This window comes from Neomonachus schauinslandi, chromosome 15, assembly GCF_002201575.2.
Source record: "Neomonachus schauinslandi chromosome 15, ASM220157v2, whole genome shotgun sequence".
NCBI classification, from domain to species: domain Eukaryota; kingdom Metazoa; phylum Chordata; class Mammalia; order Carnivora; family Phocidae; genus Neomonachus; species Neomonachus schauinslandi.
The window spans coordinates 40,405,955-40,427,150 of record NC_058417.1 but is presented as its reverse complement, the minus strand read 5'-3'; the positions used below and the strand labels follow the sequence as shown (position 1 = coordinate 40,427,150).

At 41.9% G+C, this 21,196-nt stretch overlaps 1 protein-coding gene across 2 annotated transcripts in view; it reads right to left on the bottom strand.

Annotated features, from left to right (window-relative positions):
* The window catches only part of ATP6V0A1 (ATPase H+ transporting V0 subunit a1), a 62,703-nt gene that overhangs the window by 21,309 nt on the left and 20,198 nt on the right, over positions 1-21,196 (bottom strand). The window contains exons 4-14 of one of the 2 annotated variants that reach the window (XM_021681801.1): positions 18,725-18,822; positions 18,050-18,178; positions 11,907-11,989; positions 11,450-11,576; positions 9,559-9,641; positions 8,846-8,939; positions 6,041-6,253; positions 4,680-4,830; positions 3,642-3,781; positions 3,143-3,300; positions 2,389-2,479 (exon numbers count right to left, since the gene is read on the bottom strand). In XM_021681801.1, the coding sequence (XP_021537476.1) occupies positions 2,389-2,479; positions 3,143-3,300; positions 3,642-3,781; positions 4,680-4,830; positions 6,041-6,253; positions 8,846-8,939; positions 9,559-9,641; positions 11,450-11,576; positions 11,907-11,989; positions 18,050-18,178; positions 18,725-18,822 (1,367 nt within the window). Of the gene's footprint in view, positions 1-2,388; positions 2,480-3,142; positions 3,301-3,641; positions 3,782-4,679; positions 4,831-6,040; positions 6,254-8,845; positions 8,940-9,558; positions 9,642-11,449; positions 11,577-11,906; positions 12,011-18,049; positions 18,179-18,724; positions 18,823-21,196 lie in introns of both variants that reach the window. The other variant, XM_044921731.1, reaches the window with a different exon arrangement.

Sequence of the window (21,196 nt, the reverse complement as noted above, 5' to 3'; positions counted from 1 at the left end):
ATCTTAAAAAAATAAAAAAATAAAAAATAAATAAAAAATAAAAACATAATTCATTTATTCAAAGTAGAGTCCAGATCAGGTCTCTACGCTGACACAGCTCTTAAATATCTAATCTATAAATTCTCCCCCTAACTCTCCTTTTTTATTCTTTACAAAATATTTGAAGAAGCTGGGACATTTATTTTGTAGATGTTCCCACAGTCATTGTTTTGCTGATCATATCCCCATGGTGCTGTCATTCCACCTATTTTTATTTTTTTTAATTTTACTTATTTATTTGGAAAATAATAATCTATTTGAAACAGGAAAAAGGTAAGAAAAAAAAGAAATGTAAAATTTTAGCCTGAAGGATAAACGAGTTGTGAGGAAACACCTGGAGCTCAATATATTATTTTCCCCTGGTGCTGGAGTTTTACAGTCCTGTGGGATCCATAAGCTTGTCATCCACCTGTTCCCTCCAGTCTGTCTTCTGGGCGAGTTCCATCTATTTTTAAATATTAGTTGCCTTAAGCTTTGTCACCTGGGCCTGGACATCTGTAATATTTTCCACAGTTCTTCTGCCTCTACTTGACCATCAGATTACATTTCCTAAATCAATGCCTCTGATGTGGTCACTTCCCTGTGCCCAAACCTACCCTGCACCCCCACTGTCTTCTTTAGGATAAAGTGCAAACTCAGGAGCGTGATAAGCCAGGTCTTCCACCAGCTAGCCTGGCATCATTTTTTCTGAACTGACATCCTTGTGAGGAGCTCATCCTTGGTGACTTCTAACCTGACAACTTGTGGCTGGTTCTCTCTCAGCCCCAGTCTCCCCTGATATTCAGTTCTACAGGTCCAACTGCCTGATGGACATTTATACCTGTGCCTCCAACAGGCACTTCAAACTCAACACTTACCCTTAAGCATCAAATGAGATGCACACAAGACAACAACAAAACCAGAAAACTTTCTGTTAACTACAGAACACTATATAAAGTTACCTAATATTATTAGATTCTAAGCTACTTGAGGGCAGGAGCTACAACTTAAATTACGTGTTTCCCCCAGCAAGCACTATGCCTGCACACAACAGAGATTCAGTAAACATTTGTTAAATGCTTATGTGAAATGTTATTCAACCTCTCCAAGCCTTGGTCTCCTTATCTGTATGACAGGGATAGCAGTTTCAGGAGAAATCAAAACTGTTTCAGGGCAAATCAGATGTGCTGAGGGCAGATTACAGAGTACAGTGCTTGGCCCACAGTGACCATTTCACTAACATTTGCTTTTATAATAATCAAAATGAGTAACTTTGCATCTCCCTACCTCTATGCTTTTGTACACACTTCTCACCTGTAACAATCTGAAATATTTTTTAAAGGCCAAATTAATGCCCATTTTTTAAAGAACCTTGATCTTTCTGGCCCATAATGATCTGTTTTTCCTCTGGAATTCTGTATTCCTTCCTGTCGAATGCTCATTCTTAAATTCCTCCCTCTATCCCCCCTTTAAGCACACAATACAAAAGATCTGATCACACTTTGCCTACTTTCTTTTTTTTTAATTCTGGGAAAAGTTTCTGTAAGTATGTAAAGATTAAAATGGAAATCTAAAAATCCATAGGAAAGAACTGCTTCTGCTTTGTTAAAGTATCTGCTAAAAATAAAACCCAAACTAAGTTAAACAGAAATAAACTGGGAAGGAGTCTTAAAAGTCAATCTTCCCGGGTGCCTGGGTGGCTCAGTCGGTTAAGCGACTGCCTTCGGCTCAGGTAGTGATCCTGGAGTCCCGGGATCAAGTCCCGCATCGGGCTCCCTGCTCGGCGGGGAGCCTGCTTCTCCCTCTGACCCTCCTCCCTCTCATGCTCTCATTCTCGCTCTCAAATAAATAAAAAAATCTTTAAAAAAAAAAAAAAAGTCAATCTTCCCAGGGTCAAACTTATTAGGCACCTCTGAAATAAACAGTGCGGGAGAAATTATTCGGCTACCTAAGGCACTTGGGTTTCTTATGCTTTGGAAGTACTCTAGACAGACACACAAGGGCTCTCCAAAAATACTGCAACTGAAAACCAAATAACTATCTTTAATTTAATTCTCTCACTTCAGGGTTGCATTTTAAAAATCTGGTGTTAGGGGCACCTGGGTGGCTCAGCTGGTTGGGCATCTGACTCTTGGTTTTGGCTCAAGTCATGATCTCGGGGTTCTGGGATCAAGCCCTACAATGGGCTCCGTGCTCAGCGCAGAGTCTGCTTGGGATTCTTTCCCTCTTCCCCTCCCTGCCCCTCTGCCCTTCCCCCTACACGCATGTGTGCATGCGCTCGCTCGCTCACTCTCTCAAATAAATAAGTAAATAAAATCTTAAAAAAAAAAAAATCTGGTGTTAGACATAATAGGAAAGAAGTGCTCTTACTGGATCGATGCCAAAAGGGTATGGTCCACCAAAAACTCCAGGGACAGACGGGTTCAACTGCAGAACAGGGTTCCCCCGAAGCGTCTCCTCCCTACCATGTTAGAAGAAAAGTTCCATTTGTTTTTATCAAGAGAGGGAAACTGCTGGGGTCCAAAACTGATCCTAAAAGAAACTACTACAGCTGTCTTGTCTCTTCAATAAAAGAGGAAAGACTAGCATCTGATAATGAGAAGGGATCAGAAATAACAAAAGACCAAAACAAACAAACACACCTACACAACTAAGTAGGGAATTTGGGGAATCTGCTTTTAATTTACAAAAAGAAACAATGTGCCTAAATTTACAGTCTCAGTTTCCTCCTTCCTCCCTCCCTCCCTCCCTCCCTCCTTTCCTTCCTCCCTCCCTCCCTCCCTCTCTCTCTTTCTTTTTTCTCTTAAGTAGGCTCCACACCCAGCGTGGAGCCCAATATAGAGCTTGAACTCACGACCCCAAGATCAAGACCTGAGCTGAGATCAACAGTCAGATGCTTAACTGACTGGCCACCCAGGCGCCCCAGGCACTCAGTTTCTTGATAGTGCTGAAGGAATCACAAACACTTGCCAGGCTGGGGCATAAATAAGAGGGGACACTGCATTCTTCTGAAACAGAGACGCTGTCAGCCACTTCCTAAAGAAGTATAAGTTTATCTCTTGTCTGGAAAATCAGAGCTGAACAGAAAAGGAATAACCTGACTTTTAGCTTCTTTGCAACTTACGTCCAATTATATAAAGTGAACATCGGCCGTACACTCCAGGATGACCCGAAGATATTAAGAGACTTGGAAAAGCAATCATTGTAGATGAGGCCAGTGTAGATGGAAAACACACCCATCAACAGAATAATGTACCGGCCGCTGAACACCGTGCTAAACATCTGGGAACCAGAAGAAAGAAGTCAATGAAACGTACTCCCTGTGGCTCAACATTATTGTTGTGACAACATTATTGAGAATATATGACCATTCTTCTCACAGTAATTTACCCCACCCACCCCAGGTCAGAGAACCTAAAGGCCAAAATACAATGCTAACAAGAAATGACTTTCACAGCACATGACCGCTTTAGAGTTAAAATGAATGTAACGTCTCTACTCTTGAAACAGCCTCTGTAACTTCTATATAAATTCATGGATAGAAGACTTCCAGATCCTAATTTTATAATGAATGCTTGAGAAATTACAAAGTTTCAGTCCAACACACATGGAGCAAACATTACCTCATTCTCATTCTTCTGAGAGAGGATCCGGCTCTCCCTCAATACCATCCATACAGCAAATAGGGTCATCAAAATACCATGGCCGAAGTCCCCAAACATCACAGCAAACAGGAAAGGGAAAGTGATGATGGTATAGGGAGCTAAAAGAAACCAGAGGAAGAAAACAAAGTACAGAAAACCGCAACCACCAGCAGCAGATCACATTCCTCCTCATACTCTAAGATCAGTATGAGGGGACTTATTCCCTAGCTGTTGGTCAGATGGACTCCCAGAGAAAACCTTCCAGAGCAGGATCTGCACGTCCTCACAGAGCAGCTCTGATGGGATCTGGGCTACCGCTAGCATTTTAAACAAAGAACACAGAGAGTGAAGTTTTGTCCCTAGCCCTGGCTGGACACTTCCTTTGTTCTTTGATTCTTTTTCTCTAAGCCCTGGAACACTGCTCCTTTGACAGGCTAGCTTTCTTCTCTTGTGCAGCAACCATTTCTCAGCTGAAAAAAGCTCCCAGGTAAGTGGGAGAAAGCCCAGAACTCAGAGCAAAGCCAGTCCTGCAGAAGACTCTAGCTAAAAACAAATTCTCAGACTCTTGATTTAATAATTAACTCTCCTGTTTTTCCTTTGTGAAACCTGCTTTGTGTCTAAAATGGTCAATAATTGCTATATTTTCTCTGTCTAACCTGGAATAGGGAAGCCATTTAAAAATATCAGCAATCTTGGAAAAAAACTTTTTGCTTAGAGTACTTCCTGCAAACGTGCTAGAGAAAGCCAGGTGTTTCATAGTTGTGAGGATACACAAAAGAATCCAATCCATTGAGCTCACTCCTATAAAACCACCTCTCAAAGGAGTGCCACCCAGCAATAAACCTCCCTCCCTGTGTCAAAATGGGCACCTCCTTACAGGAATTACACTAGAGCTGAGGTCTTGACAACATAGGTAATTTTATGCCAGCTACTCAAGAACATCTGAAGGGAGGCATTAGAAGAGACAAATAAACAAAATATAAAACTTCTAGAGGGAGAAGATTCAAGTTTTTTTACCTGGATTTATCTCTCGGTAAGTTCCAATTCCGTAAGCATCTACTATGTTCTGAAAGCCATATGTGAACTTGTTCGTTTTGTTATAGGTTGGGGGCGTCTGATTTGTTTGCATCCTGTTCAGAATAGAGGGCACAGTGGAACCACTGTGTTCCTGGGAAACATTAAACACATATATCAAAATTAGATCATCCTAGTGGTGGTTACATAGATGTATATATTTATCAAAATTCATCAAACTATACATATAAAATAGGAGCATTTTATATTATGTGAATTGTATCTCAATCTTGCCCAGTCTTTGGAGAAACTGGAGTTAGGTATAAAATCTACAATGAAAGATTTAAATTAAGTGTAAAAGAATATCCTTATGTGAGAAAATTCAATTCTAAAATGTGCAACCAAAGAAAACATGGAACTTCCTCATCTGGAGACATCCTCATCTGCCTTTCTACTAAGAGTACCGTTGTTCTTTCCTTTTATGGAGAAAGCAGTGTTATCTTCTCAAACTCTAACTGCTAGACAGGACTGCTAGGGTTATCCCTCAGAAGCAGTCTGATGGGGGAGCTGGGTGGCTCAGTTGGTTAAGCATCTGTCTTTGGCTCGGGTCATGATCTCCGGGTCCTGGGATTGAGCCCTGCGTCAGGGTCCCTGCTCAGGCTCAGCTCCCTACTCCCTACCAAATAGTAACTAACTAAGCTTTAGTTACTAAGAGGGGTCTGCTTCTCCCTCTCCCTCTGCCCCTCCCCACCGCCTGCTTGTGCTCTCCCCTCCCACCCTCTCTCTCAAATAAATAAATAAAATCTTAAAAAAAAAAAAAAAAAGAACCTGAGGGGCAGAGAGAATGGATAAGGAAACTGACGTTCTGGTCAGGAGCTATTCTGAAGAATCATGGGTATATGACCAAGTCATTTCGTCTTTTTTTTTTTTTTTTTTAAAGATTTATTTATTTATTTATTTTGAGAGAGAGAGAGCGAGCAAGTGCACACACATAAGTAGGGGAAGGGGCAGAGGGAGAGGGAGAGAGAGAATCTCAAGCAGACTCCACGCTGAGCGTGGAGCCCGATGTGGGGCTGGGTCTCACAACCCTGAGATCATGACTTGAGCCAAAATTAAGAGTCAGACACTCAACCAACTGAGGACTGAGCCACACAGGCACCCAGTCATTTCATCTTTTTTGAACTGCAGTTTCCACATTTGGAAAACAAGGATACACAAAATGTATTGTTAGGAAACAAGAGGAGTACAAGATGAGTATATCCAAGAACTGTGAAAGTAAAAATGCCATAAAAATGTGATCAATTAATGTTACAGTGGGTGGGAAGTGCTCTTTCCCACTGCACTGCCAGCTATAGGGGACTCACCGTGCCCCTCCTGAGCGCAAACTGGATGGAGTCAAGGTCGGTGACGGGGCACCAGACCTCTGCAATCAGGCACTTCTGGGTCACATCGATGTTGCACAGGTTCAGGGTGTGGTAGATGGCCTTCATCTTCCTCACCTTGATGAACCAGACACGGATGTTCTTAGCAGCTGCCTGCAGGACCCTCTGGCGGTGATCCTCTGTTTGATTGAGAACCTTTTGGGAGAGAAAGGAACTAGGAGAGATCCTTCTACACCAGGTTTGGGCCCAGGATATGAATGACAAAGAGGCACAGCTTTCTGAGAAGGGTTGCTAGGGATTTATTCTTCTTCTGACTAGAATGGCTTTTGCGGGGGGCAAATTACAAGAAATTAGAGCTTTAGTTACTAACATTCATTTTTATTTTGGCTTCAAGCTGAAGAGAAACCTGAGGAAATAGTTTTCAGTTCCTCTATATTTATCTTCCCACAAATCCACAGCTTACTTACCTGGATCATTAAAGAGCAATGGCTTTCCATGTAAAGTCTGTAACTCAGACTCAAAGTTAAGTCAGCATTTTAAGGCTGGGAGTTGACAAAATCCACACTTAAAAACAGTTAGCTGCAGAATGCCCTGAACATAAGCCAGCATCGGGGAATGATGGGAAAGAGGCAGTGCTGAACACCATCGCCTGCCTATGCCAAGAGAGACTCCATGCCAGGGAACAAGGGACAGGAGACACTAAGGGGTCAGAAGGACTCAAGGCCTTAGAGGAGATTAGACTGCCACATACCACTGTTATCGTGGGGCAGATAAGGCTTTATCTTTCTGTCAGGCTTCTTGGGGGAAAAAAACGTTTCAGTGCTGATCCTTTGGAAACCAGTACACATTGCCCTCACAGTAATCACACTGCCAAGACTAGAGTGAAAGGAAGGGGCAGGGACACTTAACATTCTACTGCCTTGTTTATCACCATTTAAGATTTCAATAGCAGGAGAGGGGCTAAGCCAAAGGGCGAGCAACCCACCACTCACACTTCTGCATGAAAACTGAGCCACCCAGGCATCCCTTTTATTATTTTTTTAAAAGATTTTATTTTTAAGTAATCACCACACCCAACAATGGGCTCGAACTCACAGCCCCAAGATCAAGATTTGCATGGTTGGGGCACCTGGGTGGCTCAGTCGGTTAAGGGTCTGCCTTCGGCTCAGGTCATGATCCCAGGGTCCTGGGATCGAGTCCCACATTGGGCTCCCTGCTCGGCGGGAAGCCTGCTTCTCCCTCTCCCACTCCCCCTGCTTGTGTTCCCTCTCTGGCTGTGCCTCTCTGTCAAATAAATAAATAAAATCGTAATAAATAAATAAATAATAAAGTTTCAGTTCATACAGCTGGGTATTTCAAAGATCAAATTCTGACCATATTGCCTGTGCCTTTTAAAAATCTACGTGTAAGTCTAGGAGGGGATAAGATAGCCCTAGAACCCAGAACACACTAATTGGCCTATCACCCATCAGCAGTTCTAAAAAACTCTCTTCCTGTGGTTAAACAGGTAAGTGTATCTCTGAGGAGCTGGAAATAGGTCAAGTTGGTGGGTCATAGACAATGGGAGTTGGAGGGAAAGATGACAAAGGGAGTTGAAATGGGAGTTACAACATATCTCTGACAATTTTGCCCCTGCTGGAAAGAACTGTCTTTGAGATTAAGTACAGTGGGCCGCCTTATCTGTAGGGGACACCACCCAAGACCCCCAGTGGGTGCCTAAAACCGTGAATAGTACCTAACTATATATAATACGTTTTTTTCTATACACACATACCTATGATGAAGTTTAATTTAAAAATTAGGCACAGTAAGAAATTAACAATTAATAATAGAATAAAATAATTGTAACAATATGGTATAATAATAAAGTCACGTGAATGTGGTCTCTCTCTCTCTAAATATCTTACTGTACCGTACTCACCCTTCTTGTGAGGATGTGAGAGGATACAATGCCTATGTGAGATGAAGTGAGGTGAATGATGTAGGCATGTGACGCAGCGTTAGGCTACTATAACCTTCTGACATCATCAGGGGATCATGTTTAAGACCCACAGCTGACTGTGGGTGACTGAAACCTCAGAAGGCAAAATCACAGATAAAGGGGGGTGGGGACTACTGAATGTTTTAATGTTTCAAGAGGGCAATCATCACATCCTTTCAACAGGGAACAAAGCTCCAACTGGCCACACTTTCCTTCCAAGTACGCCTCAATCATGACTCCGTCCTTAGGACCTCATGACAACCATGGATCGTATTAACCACACTGGTGATGTGGTAAAAATCTAATAGTCTCTTCTTGGGTACAAGACTTACAGGACTCTCTGGCTAGACCGTTTGGTTAAGATCCGAGGTGACCAGAAGTTACACACCAAGCTGTTAAGAGTGGCTGCCTCTGGAGGCAGAGAGTGTATGAGAGAGGGCAGAACTGACTTCACGTGTACTTCTGTACTACTTGATTTTTTTTCCTTAACTAAGTATACTTTTTTTTACTCATAAAAAATACCTCAGACTCACGAAGAGGGAAACTGAATACTTGAAGCAACAACAATTTCAGATGTATAGCATTCCTGTCGTGTTTGAGGATGATTAACACTGTTATGCTATTTTTAACAGTCATTCCCTGAAACTTTTCCCTAGCTCCCAAGGGCACAAGTTACCCATGGACACTTCTTTTTTTTGCATCCTGGCTGCTCTTGATGCCTAATAAACTGTTAGTGTTTCAAGGAAGGGGAACAGTCTTCGATTATAGTATTTCACACAAAAAAATTCCCTCCAGCCCTCTGGTACCATTTGGAGATCATCAATCCTGGTATTAACTCCAGAAGCCATTTCCTTCCTCTCCTGTGGTGTCTCAGGACAGGGATAGAGTGAGGCCCGGAACCTGGAACATACAGACACAGCCTGATGGACACTGAAGTTTCTTAACCTGTTCAATTTAAATAACCCCAGGAAGTAATCTTAATGTACTAGAAGGACCAAAACTAGAAGGATTAGCTCAGACTGGTGCACTGATCATTAATAAATATGAAATGTCCTATAGATTGAGCAATAACATTTGAACTATCTTGACATTCTCTGCAGCTACTAAATTCCCTTAGATTAAAATTTTAAAAACTCAGTAATACAAATCATATTGTAAATTACTTGAGAAAAATGGCACGGAAAAGAGATCTTATGGACAGAATTTCAGAAAAGTGTGCAGGCACAGTGCCTATGGCACACTGCTGGGTACACAAACCCATCGTCCTAGAACAACGTAGCATTTATAAACCATGAGTCCTAATTACTTTTTTCCAAAGAAAGGAAATTGCGGTTTTGATAGTACTTCTAAAAATGAACTTAGGTCATTTCTAATTGTTTAAAATAGCCCTAATATTATTAAAAGATACATGTGCTGTGTCAAAGTAGACTAAAAGGGTTATTGTTTCACTGTTCTATATTATAAGGCTTAATAGTCAGGCAGCCTGGCTGCACCCCTCAGGGAGGCACATTTCTCTTACCCTTCGCAGATCTTCTTGACTCTGTTTTTCAGCTGATCGCCTTGGAAGAAAATGATGAATACGGACTTGTGCACGTAGTCACCCTGGGCCCCAAACCCAAAACAGAGCATTCAGACTTCTGGCCTGGAAGAAAATTTCTTAAATACCCTACTGTCTTGGTGATATAGGAACAACAGGAGTCACTGAAGGACATGGCAACCCTGCACTTGAATTATTATCCTCCATCCGTTTAAGCTCTGCTATAAGAACATTTGCCCTGTAGTCTCTCATTCACACAAAAAACCTTAGATACTTGTTTTTAAACTCAACCATGAGCTTAACACAGATGATTCTCCTTGTAGCACCATATAGCCCTTTATACCAATTCAACTTCAAACCTTACACTGCCCGAGTAAGGATGAAGGAGAGGAAAGGAAGCCATTCCTGTTTGTTCTATGCTTAGAAGTTCCCAGATAAAGGGGACTGAGGAACTATAAGGAAGTGAGGGTTTGGGAAGAAGGTTGATATGGAATCTCATGCTTCATGCTAAGTTTGATCTAAGGGGCAGGGAGGAGGAGGGCAATCTATTCCAAATACCAAGTTCACATATGAAGTCTGACACAAGGACTGCAGGGAAAGATCAAAAAATAGGCTTAACTGGGCGTTAACCAAGACTGCCTCTGGTTGCCTGTATTTTCTCATATTCCTAGAATTTTTATAATAAAAAACAAACTTTAGAAGGATAAAAGGAGATGAGGAATGAAGAAAATGAGGCAAAGAGCCTTAAATCCCTAAATTCTCCAGAATGGAAAATAAACTGGAGCACATTCCTTATGCAGCCTCTCTGCTGTAGCTATCCAGACCCCTTTCCTCAATTTGTTGATAAAATAATGTTTCTGTTGCCCAGAAACTTGGCTGAATATTCCTGAGAACAGCTCCACATTAGGAGTCACTGCAGACTGCAATGTCTCTACAACGCAAGGACAGCCTCCAGTGGGTCTGCACAACTGCTCCTCTGGGGGCTCCCCGAACCCTAAGTGTCACCACTCTCCTCTTCAGGAGGGGATAAAAGGATAAAAGCCTCAGGTGCCCAGACCATTTCAGCTGCATGACCCACCCACTCTGAGAAGTCTCACAATCCAATCTTTCTTCGTGGAGCAAAGGATACTAATTTAAGAACATCCAAAAGATAATTTTCAACAGAAAATCCAATCCCAGGCTTCCAAATATTACCAATACAACAGTAAAGTAAATTTTTTTGCAGAACATTTCATCTTCCTTGCTTGTGATCCTTGAAATCAGGATTCACCATACTTAGTGTAGGTTGATGTTAAGAACTCTGTCCCATTCTGTCAAATGCCAAGATGTTCAGCCATTCCTACTTTGCAAAGCACTGGGTAGGGAAGATCCTCCTACCTTGCACAATAAATTATTTTTAAACTAAGTTTCTAAATCTCCCAACAAACAAATAGACAAAAAACCTTACCAACTAAAAATTTCATCACCTTATAAAGCTCATAGTTGAGGAGGAACTCTCTCCTCTTCTTACACATTGGTATTACCAAACCTGGAACCAGATGTCATGCTCTGATTTTCACAGAAAGTTAATTTTCTTTGGGCCTCTGATAGGTAACAGAAAGTATATAAAGCTTAAGTTTAAAATAAGGGGAAAAAAAAACATACAGTCCAAATCATACCGACACAGGTGGGGCTTGAAAATGTCTATGCATCTGTCAGTATACGTCATAGGTACACAGAGGACAGAAGTTAAGAGGAAAAGAGCAGATCAGGGTAGGGGGGAACATAAGGGCTCCTCTGCGGGAGGGTCAGATTCAGGTGGTACCATGCAGTGTTACTGCTCTGAGCTCCCTTTACAAGACCTACTCCACGGGACGCAATTTCCTTGTCTTACAGTCACAGGATCCTCCAGGGGGTTCTCGATTTCAGCCTGTCGCAGGAACACATTTCCCCGGCAGACCCGCCAAAGCATGCGCTCAAAAGTAGGGATGCGCTCCCGGTTAATCACACCAGCCACGAAGCTGTGGGAAGAAGAGCCAGATGGGGAACTCTATTCCATGCCGTGGGATGGAAGGCTTTAAGACAAAGAAGGGAAGTGAGGGGAGGGGGCAAGACAAACACAAGGCTATGCAATGTTATGTCAAAAGGGCTCCCAAAGTTTTCTTCCCAGAACCAGGAAAGGGTTGACAGAACAGCTCAGGAACTGAATCCAAAGTGACCTAGGAACACCTCTCAAGAGGCTCAGAAGAGAACACATCCTGGAAACAAGTGAATGCCCAGCCTCACTACTCTTTTGACAGCAAACATGAATGTGACGCCACTGAGTTATGGAGGGTCGAAATAGTACTCACCCAAGTCTTAAAGGTGTGCCTCTTCCCATCTCACTTGGCTCCAAGAGGGACGAGGACTCTTCCAACAAGTCTGGATCCGCCATCTGCTGATGATGCAATTCAGCCTGAATTCACAAATCAATTAATATCTAATGAAAATAGTTAGTGGCATGCAGGGAACGAGGAACCAGGAGATAAGTTTGGAAAATAAAGATGGAAAAGAAAAAAACCACCAAAAGAGACGACATACCCACAAAAAGAATAGGGGAAGAAAACAAAGGAAAGAAACAAGAGGAAAAGAAAGCTTAACTGCCCCAGTAAAGCATCGGGGAAATGGTTTTTGAAATAAGGAATAAAGGAAGAAAACACTAAATAATGGTGACAATGTATAAATCTGTTATTTGGTGGAAACCATTTTATCTGTGTTTCCCTGAAAGCCATGAAAATACTAGGAAATACCTGTGCATGCGGATGGAAGCTGAAATGTTTCTCCGTTTTCAGCAAAACCAAAGCAGCTCTGAAGATACTCTCAACATCAAATTTCCAGGCAGCTAGAGACTAGAATATCCCTGGGTGGGAATGTGAAAGATGGAGACTCTCTTTCCAAGGAAGAAAGAAAAGCACAGCCACCGTCCCAAGCAGTGTGAACAGGAGAAAGGCGGAAGGGGCATTTCCACATGTCTGGGTTTCCATGCTCTTCAAAATTCAGAACATGAGAGCTTTCAGCATGGCCACCGTATAAAATGCCCCAAGCCATGGGATTTAAAGAGTATTTCTTTCTCCAAAAGGAGAAGTGGCACAGCAGCTGGGCAGGCCTGGACCTCCACTGCATCAACAGAAGGAAGAAAAAGTGAAAACCTATCTGAATGTCCTAGTTTCTGACCAGGAATCTAGGAATATTAAAAAGTTTATGTTAGGCTACATAGTTTAAGGGTCACTGAGAACAAAGTGGAAACCAATAATCTCAATCAAGTGAAGATAATGTAACTGATAATAAGCCAATATAGAGCATGTAGGCTAGTTTAATTGTTCAGATTTAAAATTATTTCCACCATGACAGTTTATACAATGAAATGAAGGAGGAGAGGGACCTTCTCAGATGGAGGTCTGTACTTCCTAAACTCTCTCTACCCAACACATCCTACTACCTTTAGTCTTATCAGGAAGGAGAAGCTGCTCTAAAAAATAAAGGCCAATCAACTTCTCTACCACCTGATCTCCCCAACTTTAATATCCACATACTGCTTGTTTAACCAAAGACTAGAAATCAGCCAGATGATCTTCCTTTTCAAAAGCAAAACTAAACAAAAAAAATCAGGAAAATTTTTCTCTATCATTTTCATTCCAAACATCAATTTGATTCTCTTCCTGTTAACCCTGCGATCAAAAAATGTCACAAAGGAACCTCACTTGATAAGTGATAGGACCATAAAGGTAAAGTCAAGGGGTGCGGGGGGAAGGCTTTAGGATTGAGTATAAACCTGAGGATATAAACCAAATAATAAGGCTGAAAGCCTAAAAAAAAGAAAAATTTTGGGGGAAGTGACTTCTAAAAGTTGATGCAGGATCAACATTCAACTTTACCCCCCATCCCGGCTGAATGAAAGAAGGGACGGAACAGAACGGAAAGGAAAAGAGGAAGGAAGGAAGGAAGGAAGGGAAGAAGGAAGGAAGGAAGGAAGGAAGGAAGGAAGGGAAGAAGGAAGGAAGGGCAGGCACTGAGTACGTCAGAGGGCAGACAAATACTGTCATGAGATGTGAAAAAGTTTAAGATGAGATAATGGGGGCAACAGATTTCCACTTGCTATCGAATGGAAGTTTAGGGGGCTTTTTTTGGTTTCTACTTAATATCAAATCAGCTGATTGCAAGCCACAGGCAACTCATTTTAAGGATCTAGATGACTGGGGCGCCTGGGTGGCTCAGCCATTTAGCATCTGCCTTCAGCTTGGGTCATGATCCCAGGGCCCTGGGATCGAGCCCCACATCGGGCTCCTTGCTCAGCAGGGAAGCCTGCTTCTCCCTCTCCCACTCCCCCCTGCTTGTGTTCCCTCTCTCGCAGTCTCTTTCTGTCAAAAAAATAAATAAAAATCTTTAAAAAAAAAAAAAAAGGATCTAGATGACTACCTCCTTTCATCTTGTTCTTGGGATGTCCCTTGGCAAAAAACAGTGAAACTGACTGCTACCCACAAGACTTCTGCCTACTTCCCTGTATGGTTCACAAGACCTGCTTTCAGTAAACCCAAAAGATCAGGCACAGTGCAAACATATGTGCTCTACAGGGGACAACTGCTGGAGCAGCAAAAAGCACTGAGCAACAAGACTACTCTGTAGTCTACTACTCACCTGGGACTCTGGGTGTAAAAAAAACTTCAGCAGAATTAAAATTAAATGGAAACTTGCAATAATATTCTAATTAATAATTTCACTACTTCATACTTAAGAATCCTAAATCTTAGAGAGGGAAGTCAAACATTTTTAAATAAAATAACTGTGCCTCATGGGGAACTAGGAGGACCAGAACTGCTTACTGAGGGCCTTTAAGACAATCTCTAAAACCGCACCGTGGGGTATCTGAATCCTATTCTGGGTTCCCTAATAACAAAAACAACGCTACCAACGTGCGTCTGAATTACTTGCTATGCTCTTTGGTTCACCTTTCCCCTAGTCAGAACACTAAAACCATGCCCTGAAAGAGGAAGCGGCAGAATCTCAGCAGCGCCCTGTCAACAGCACATCCAGTTCAAGCTGCATTAATTACCAAGAGCAAACACTTTTACTTCCATCTATATTGAGAGAGAAATCACATTTCATCACTTAAGGTGTTCACCCAAGCCCCAGGGGAGATGGCAGATGGGAAAGAAAAGTAAAGTAAAGCAGATGGATGGAAGACTCAGAAGGAAAGGAAGGCAGGGACCTGCATGCCATTAACCATTACTTTTCCAGTCTTCTTTACGCTCTCATATGTTAGGGTGCTTATGGTAAAAGATGCAGAGAACTCTCTCCAGCTCTTACAGTTCTTCATAAGCAAGAAGACTGAGAAAAGGATAATCATTAACAAGTCATTTTAAATGCTCTGGATAAGAAATGGCTATGTCGAACTTGCAATCATCTTAAATCATAAGAATGTTCGATTTATGTTTACTCTTCCCCTTCCAGACATCTTGCCAATCATGACTGCTATGCCTAAAGATGGAAAGAATCATTTTCTGATTGAGCCATTTTTGGCTAACTCATTATTATAAATTATTGATCATGTTCACCAAATTTTATAAAAAAAGAAGGGTTTGAACTGGTCGTGTTTTAGGCCCTTTGCAAACATTGTAGTTTCAGGCATGGAAGACAATCTCGTGAAAAAAATTACGTTTCCGAGATTTGAGGGTCCCAAGTTTATCTTTTGCATTATTTGAAGTGTGCACTCACATGCACAGATGCACTTACTCTGTGAGGTCTCATTTCCTGTCAAGGCAGCTGTCTGGCAACAGCAGGGCAAGGGCCATTGAAAGGGACCTGGCTGAGCCTTTGAGCTAGTGGCAGGCCTCCACAAGGCACTGACTCTGCACTTGGGAGAAGAAAGGCAGAGTAGCTCTTGCCAGAAGACTCCCCGCACTATCGTAAGGGTGCTAGGAACAAGAGAGACTGATGACAAAAGCAGCCAAAGAATCTCTCACAGCCAAGGCCTCATGCTCAAAAGTACTTCGAGATTATTACCAAAAAAAAAAAAAAAGTTTTGTGTGAGTAAGGGGGAAAGCAACCCACTGTGGATGGAGCATGAAGGTCATGAAGACTTCCAGCCTGCCTTCTCAGCATGGGTGTTTCATGTTTAGATTTATTAAGAAAAAAAAGAAAAGAAAATTCCTAAATCCAGAACTTAGGATTTTAAAACTGTGATCATCTTTCCAAGTGATTTTTCTTATTTTGTTTTTAGTATCTTGTTTTTAGTAACATTAACAATTCAAGTAACTATTGCCCATAAGGGGGTCCATTTGTCAGTCTTTATTCAGATTTTCTCTCAGAATGAACTAGACAAGGAAGGCTATTCCATCCCTTAAACTCAGGAGGTTATGAAAGACATCTGCATACATTTCAGCAACATCCAGCAATAAACTAAGACTACATCAAAAGGGGAAGAAGTGGGGGGAGGGCAAAAGAATTAAGCCCCAAATGATGCTCAAAGTACCTGAGCTTTGATTCTGAGGCCAGCTGAAATTGGATCTGCGGGCAGCAGCTTAGACACATTTAGAAAAGCACATATCTGTGAGCATATGGGGGCACTGTGTTCTGGCATGTTTCCTGATATGACTAAGCGATGCATTCCTTGAGCACAGGGACCATGTCTTACTCATCTTGTGCCTCACGAAGAGTAGGTGCTCATTAAATGCTCAGTGAATTAATGAATATAAATACAATAACAGTTTAGGCAGTGAGCAACTGGAATTCCAGATTATTGTTCATGAAAGCCATATGGCAAAAGTGGCCATGCCTGTTGCAAAAGACCTGAAACACACGGAAAGAGTTAATCACACTGTCCCACACCCTCTAATGTGATGAGATATTAGGGACTGGTGAAAGAAGTTTCTGTCAGTCTCAAAATTCTCCACTCAGTGAACTAGCTGAATATTCACACCAAACCTCTCTTGATACATAGCCAGATTCTGATTCTTGGGATGATCATGCAATTAAATTCATATGAGCTCTTTCCCATTCCCTTGCCCCAACAGATTTTTTTAATTAGCATGGCTTCTCTGAGTCAGTCCTTAGTTACTGAGGAATGTATCACATCTTCAGCTTTCTGACGCCCAGTGGTTTACAAACTAGCATACCTCAGCGTCACCCTGTGAAAACAGATTGCTGGGCCCCACCCTCAGAGTTTCTGATTCCCTGAGTCTAGAGTGAGGACTAGTAATGTGCATTCTGACAAGTTCCCGGGTGAGGCTCATGCTGCTGGTTACAGAGCCCTTGCTCCAGTCTAGAGGGCTAGAGAGTTGGTCTTTCCTTAAAAGACAGATATCAAAAGTAGAACTGAGAATACACCACGTGGGACACCTGGATGCCTCAGTGGGTTAAACGTCTGCCTTCAGCTCAGGTCATGATCCCAGGGTCTTGGGATGGAACCCCACATCAGGCTCCCTGCTCAGCAGGAAGCCTGCTTCTCCCTCTCCCCACTGCTCATGCTCTCTCTCTCAAAGAAATAAAATCTTTAAAGAAAGAGAGAGAGAGAATACATCATGTACTAACTAAAACTGGCCTTCTATTTTTAAAAAGCTTTGCCAAATTTTTTGTTGTTGTTGAGCAAAGGAAACAAAGAATGTTATGGAAGGCACATTGAACAGTGACTGGACCAATAGCTGAAGTGTCTGATATTGCTAATCTGGTGGCAAAGACACCTTACTGTAAAAAAAAAAGTTACCAATATCTTAGGCCACCAATAAAGCAAGTCTAGGCTAAAAGCTAAGACTCCTCTCCAGGTGTAATTAGAAGGAAGTCTTCTGAAAGTCTTGCTCCCATGTCCTTCCATAGGCTCACCTCAGCAAACTGTCATGTGCAACCTACATTTTTAACCCAGGAACTGATTTACATTTTTCCCTATAAAGTAGTGCAATGAGTTTCCATGGAAATCCAGGAATTTCAAAACAGGCATCCTACCACTATTTCCATACAACATAAAGAAAAACTCTTGAAAAATTAAAATGTGACATGTGCTATGTGGATAGTTACAAATGTGCTCATGATTGATAAGCAAACATAGAGAATAAAATAAAAATAAAAACTTGATGATAAAAAGTTCAGAGGTTAAAACTTCGTTACAATTTCATGTAGGACCAAATATTTCTTGTTGCTTTAACTTTTACCTTACCTTAAGCCTTTACTTACCTTAAAATATAATGTAAAAATTTCAACTATGTATATACAACTACTTTAGAGTTCCTTTCCCCATCTTGTGATGAAAAATTGCAGAAAATTGCAAAAGTATACAAAACCATGACTGGCTGTGTACTGCATGAAAAATGGAACATAATCTGACATTTCTTCAACTAAAACGGTGCAAAAATGGTATTGCTTTCAACTAGCAAATTAAAATAATTTCTGGAATAACAACATGGCCCACTTGTGCAGGTGTGATAGATATCAGCTGCTCAAATACTAAAAGAAACAATAGTCTGACCTCATCGAAAAACTGCTGAGTTTTGCGAAGTATAAATTTTAGTTCAGTCAGTTCCAGGAAATTTCTCTTCAGAGCTTCCTGGTTTGTGTTGATTTCCTTCAGTTCATTTTCAATCTTCTCAAAATTGGCCTACAGGAAAAAAAAATCAAACTATTAACTTAAACTAACCTCAATATGCTTGTTCTGAAAGACAGATGAATTCATCTATCCCACAGAATTCTTGCAACCTTAGGGTTCAAACATATTTTATATCTACCCAGCAAATATGTGATTTCACCAGGGCAATTTTCTTCATGAAAATTTTTTGCTTAGCATCATCTGTCTTTACCTTTCAGTTCTATTACACACTTGGTTGAATTTCTCAGGGGACTTTGGATGGATAAAATAAATATTGAAAAGTCTACTGCTTATTCATTTAGTCTATGAGATTAATAAATTGCTAGATAAGTTGACATTAATCCAATAAGGTTTCAATAAGGCAATAAGCATTTATTTGGTGGCATGTGATATCGTTCAAGATAGTGCTCTATAATAAGTCTCCACAAGAAACTCACAAGCAAGAGACAATGCGGACAATGGCAGCAAGAATTCCTCTACTCTCCATCCACACAGGAAAATAATTTCTGCATTTAAGTAGAAAGAAATGTATCTGGCTTCCTTAGAAGAACTGTTTACCTCTAAGTCAATCATGTCCCGGGGGAAGGGCACCTCTGGGTTTTCACCAGTGTCCATAATAGGGATATTAGCTTTTCTTATCTCTTTCTCCACAAATCCTAAAATGACAGAATCAAAACATTCAGGTATAGCATAGGCCTGGAATTGCCAATATTTAAGGCAAAAAATAAGAGCGAAAACCTGGCTAAAAAGAGCTTTGTTCCATAAAGATACTTTCATATAAAACAAGCACAACATGTAAATCCTTTTTCCTCCACGTTCCTCTTCTTCCACTGCACACTCTCTGAATCACAGCTACCCCAAAGAGGATTGTCATCCCACAACCATCTTCTTTCCCTCTTCTTTTTTTTTTTTTTTAAAGATTTTTTTTATTTATTTGAGAGCGAGAATGAGAGACAGCATGAGAGGGAGGAAGGTCAGAGGGAGAAGCAGACTCCCCGCCGAGCAGGGAGCCCGATGTGGGACTCGATCCCGGGACTCCAGGATCATGACCTGAGCCGAAGGCAGTCGCTTAACCAACTGAGCCACCCAGGCGCCCCTTCTTTCCCTCTTCTGATCTTAAAAGCTCATCTGGGGGCGCCTGGGTGGCTCAGTCGTTAAGCGTCTGCCTTCGGCTCAGGTCATGATCCCAGGGTCCTGGGATCGAGCCCCGCATCGGGCTCCCTGCTTGGCGGGAAAGCCTGCTTCTCCCTCTCTCACTCCCCCTGCTTGTGTTCCTGCTGTTGCTCTCTCTCTGTCAAATAAATAAATAAAATCTTTAAAAAAAAAAAAAAAGCTCATCTGCTTCAGTTCTCCACCCTGTGCGACTACTACTCCAGAGTATGATGGTTCTGTTTGTAGACACTGTTTGCCGAGCTCCAGAAGAGCGCAATTCCATAGAATATTTGACATTTAGCATACTAGTGAAACAACTCCAGATCAAAAGGGTTTCATAAAATTTGAAAACAATCAGATCAGTTTTAACAAAACAAAAAACAAAAAGCATGACACAGTGTAAGGCCCCAAAATACCAGAAGAGAAAAGTGACAACTATTGACTTTTTGAGGGCAGAGACCAAATTCACCCATCAGCTAACTGAAAGCTGACACAGTACAGTAGCAAGATCATTGGTTTAGAAGCCAGAGAGAACAACCGGGATTCAAATAGTGATTCTAGCATAACTGCTTATGTTCTTGGGCAAGTCACTTAACCTCTCTGATCTTTGGTTCCTCCCTCCCTTCCCCCCTTCCTTCCTCTCTCTCTATTTTTAAATAATCTCTACACCCAACGTGGGGCTCGAACTCATGACCCTGAGATCAGAAGTCAGATGCTCTACCAATTGTGCCAGCCAGGTGCCCCAGCTTCCTCATTTATTAAATAAGGTAACACCCACCTGAAGGAATATTGTGAGGAATGACTGAAATAAAGTATATGAACACCCCAACTCTCAATAGGACCCTAACAAATGTATTAGCTTCTTCTCTCATAAAAAGGTCAAATTAAGGGCGCCTGGGTGGCTCAGTTGGTTAAGCGACTGCCTTCAGCTCAGGTCATGATCCTGGAGTCCCTGGATCGAGTCCCGCATCGGGCTCCCTGCTCTATAGGGAGTCTGCTTCTCCCTCTGACCCTCCCCCCTCTCAAGTGCTCTCTCTCATTCTCTCTCTCTCATATAAATAAATAAAATCTTTAAAAAAAAAAAAGGTCAAATTAAAAGGTGGCTGTGTTGACATCTAAAATAGATAGTGGGGCACCTGGATGGCTCAGTTGGTGGAGCGTGCAACTCTTGATTTCAGAGTTGTGGGTTCGAGCCCCATGTTAGATACAGAAATTGCTTAAAAATGGGCGCCTGGGTGGCTCAGTCATTAGGCATCTGCCTTCGGCTCGGGTCGTGGTCCCAGAGTCCTGGGATCGAGTCCCACATCGGGTTCCCTGTTCGGCGGGAAGCCTGCTTCTCCCTCTCCCACTCCCTCTGCTTGTGTTCCCTCTCTCACTGTGTCTCTCTGTCAAATAAATAAATAAAATCTTAAAAAAGAAAAAAAAAGAAATTGCTTAAAAATAAAATCTTCAGGGGCGCCTGGGTGGCTTAGTTGTTAAGCGTCTGCCTTCGGCTCAGGTCATGATCCCAGAGTCCTGGGATCAAGTCCCACATCAGGCTTCCTGCTCTGCGCGAAACCTGTTTCTCCCTCTCCCACTTCCCCTGCTTGTGTTCCCTCTCTCGCTGTGTCTCTCTCTGTCAAATAAATAAATATTTTGAAAAAATAACTAAAATAAAATCTTTAAAATAAATAATTATTGGGGTATCTGGGTGGCTCAGATGGTTAAGTGTCTGCCTTTGGCTCAGGTCATGACCTCCAGGTCCTGGGATCGAGCCCCAGGTTGGGCTCCCAGCTCAGCAAGAGTCTGCTTCTCCCTCTCCCTCTGCCTTTCCCCCTGCTCGTGCTCCCTCTGTCTCTCTCTCTTAAATGAATAAATAAAATCTTTAAAATAAATAAA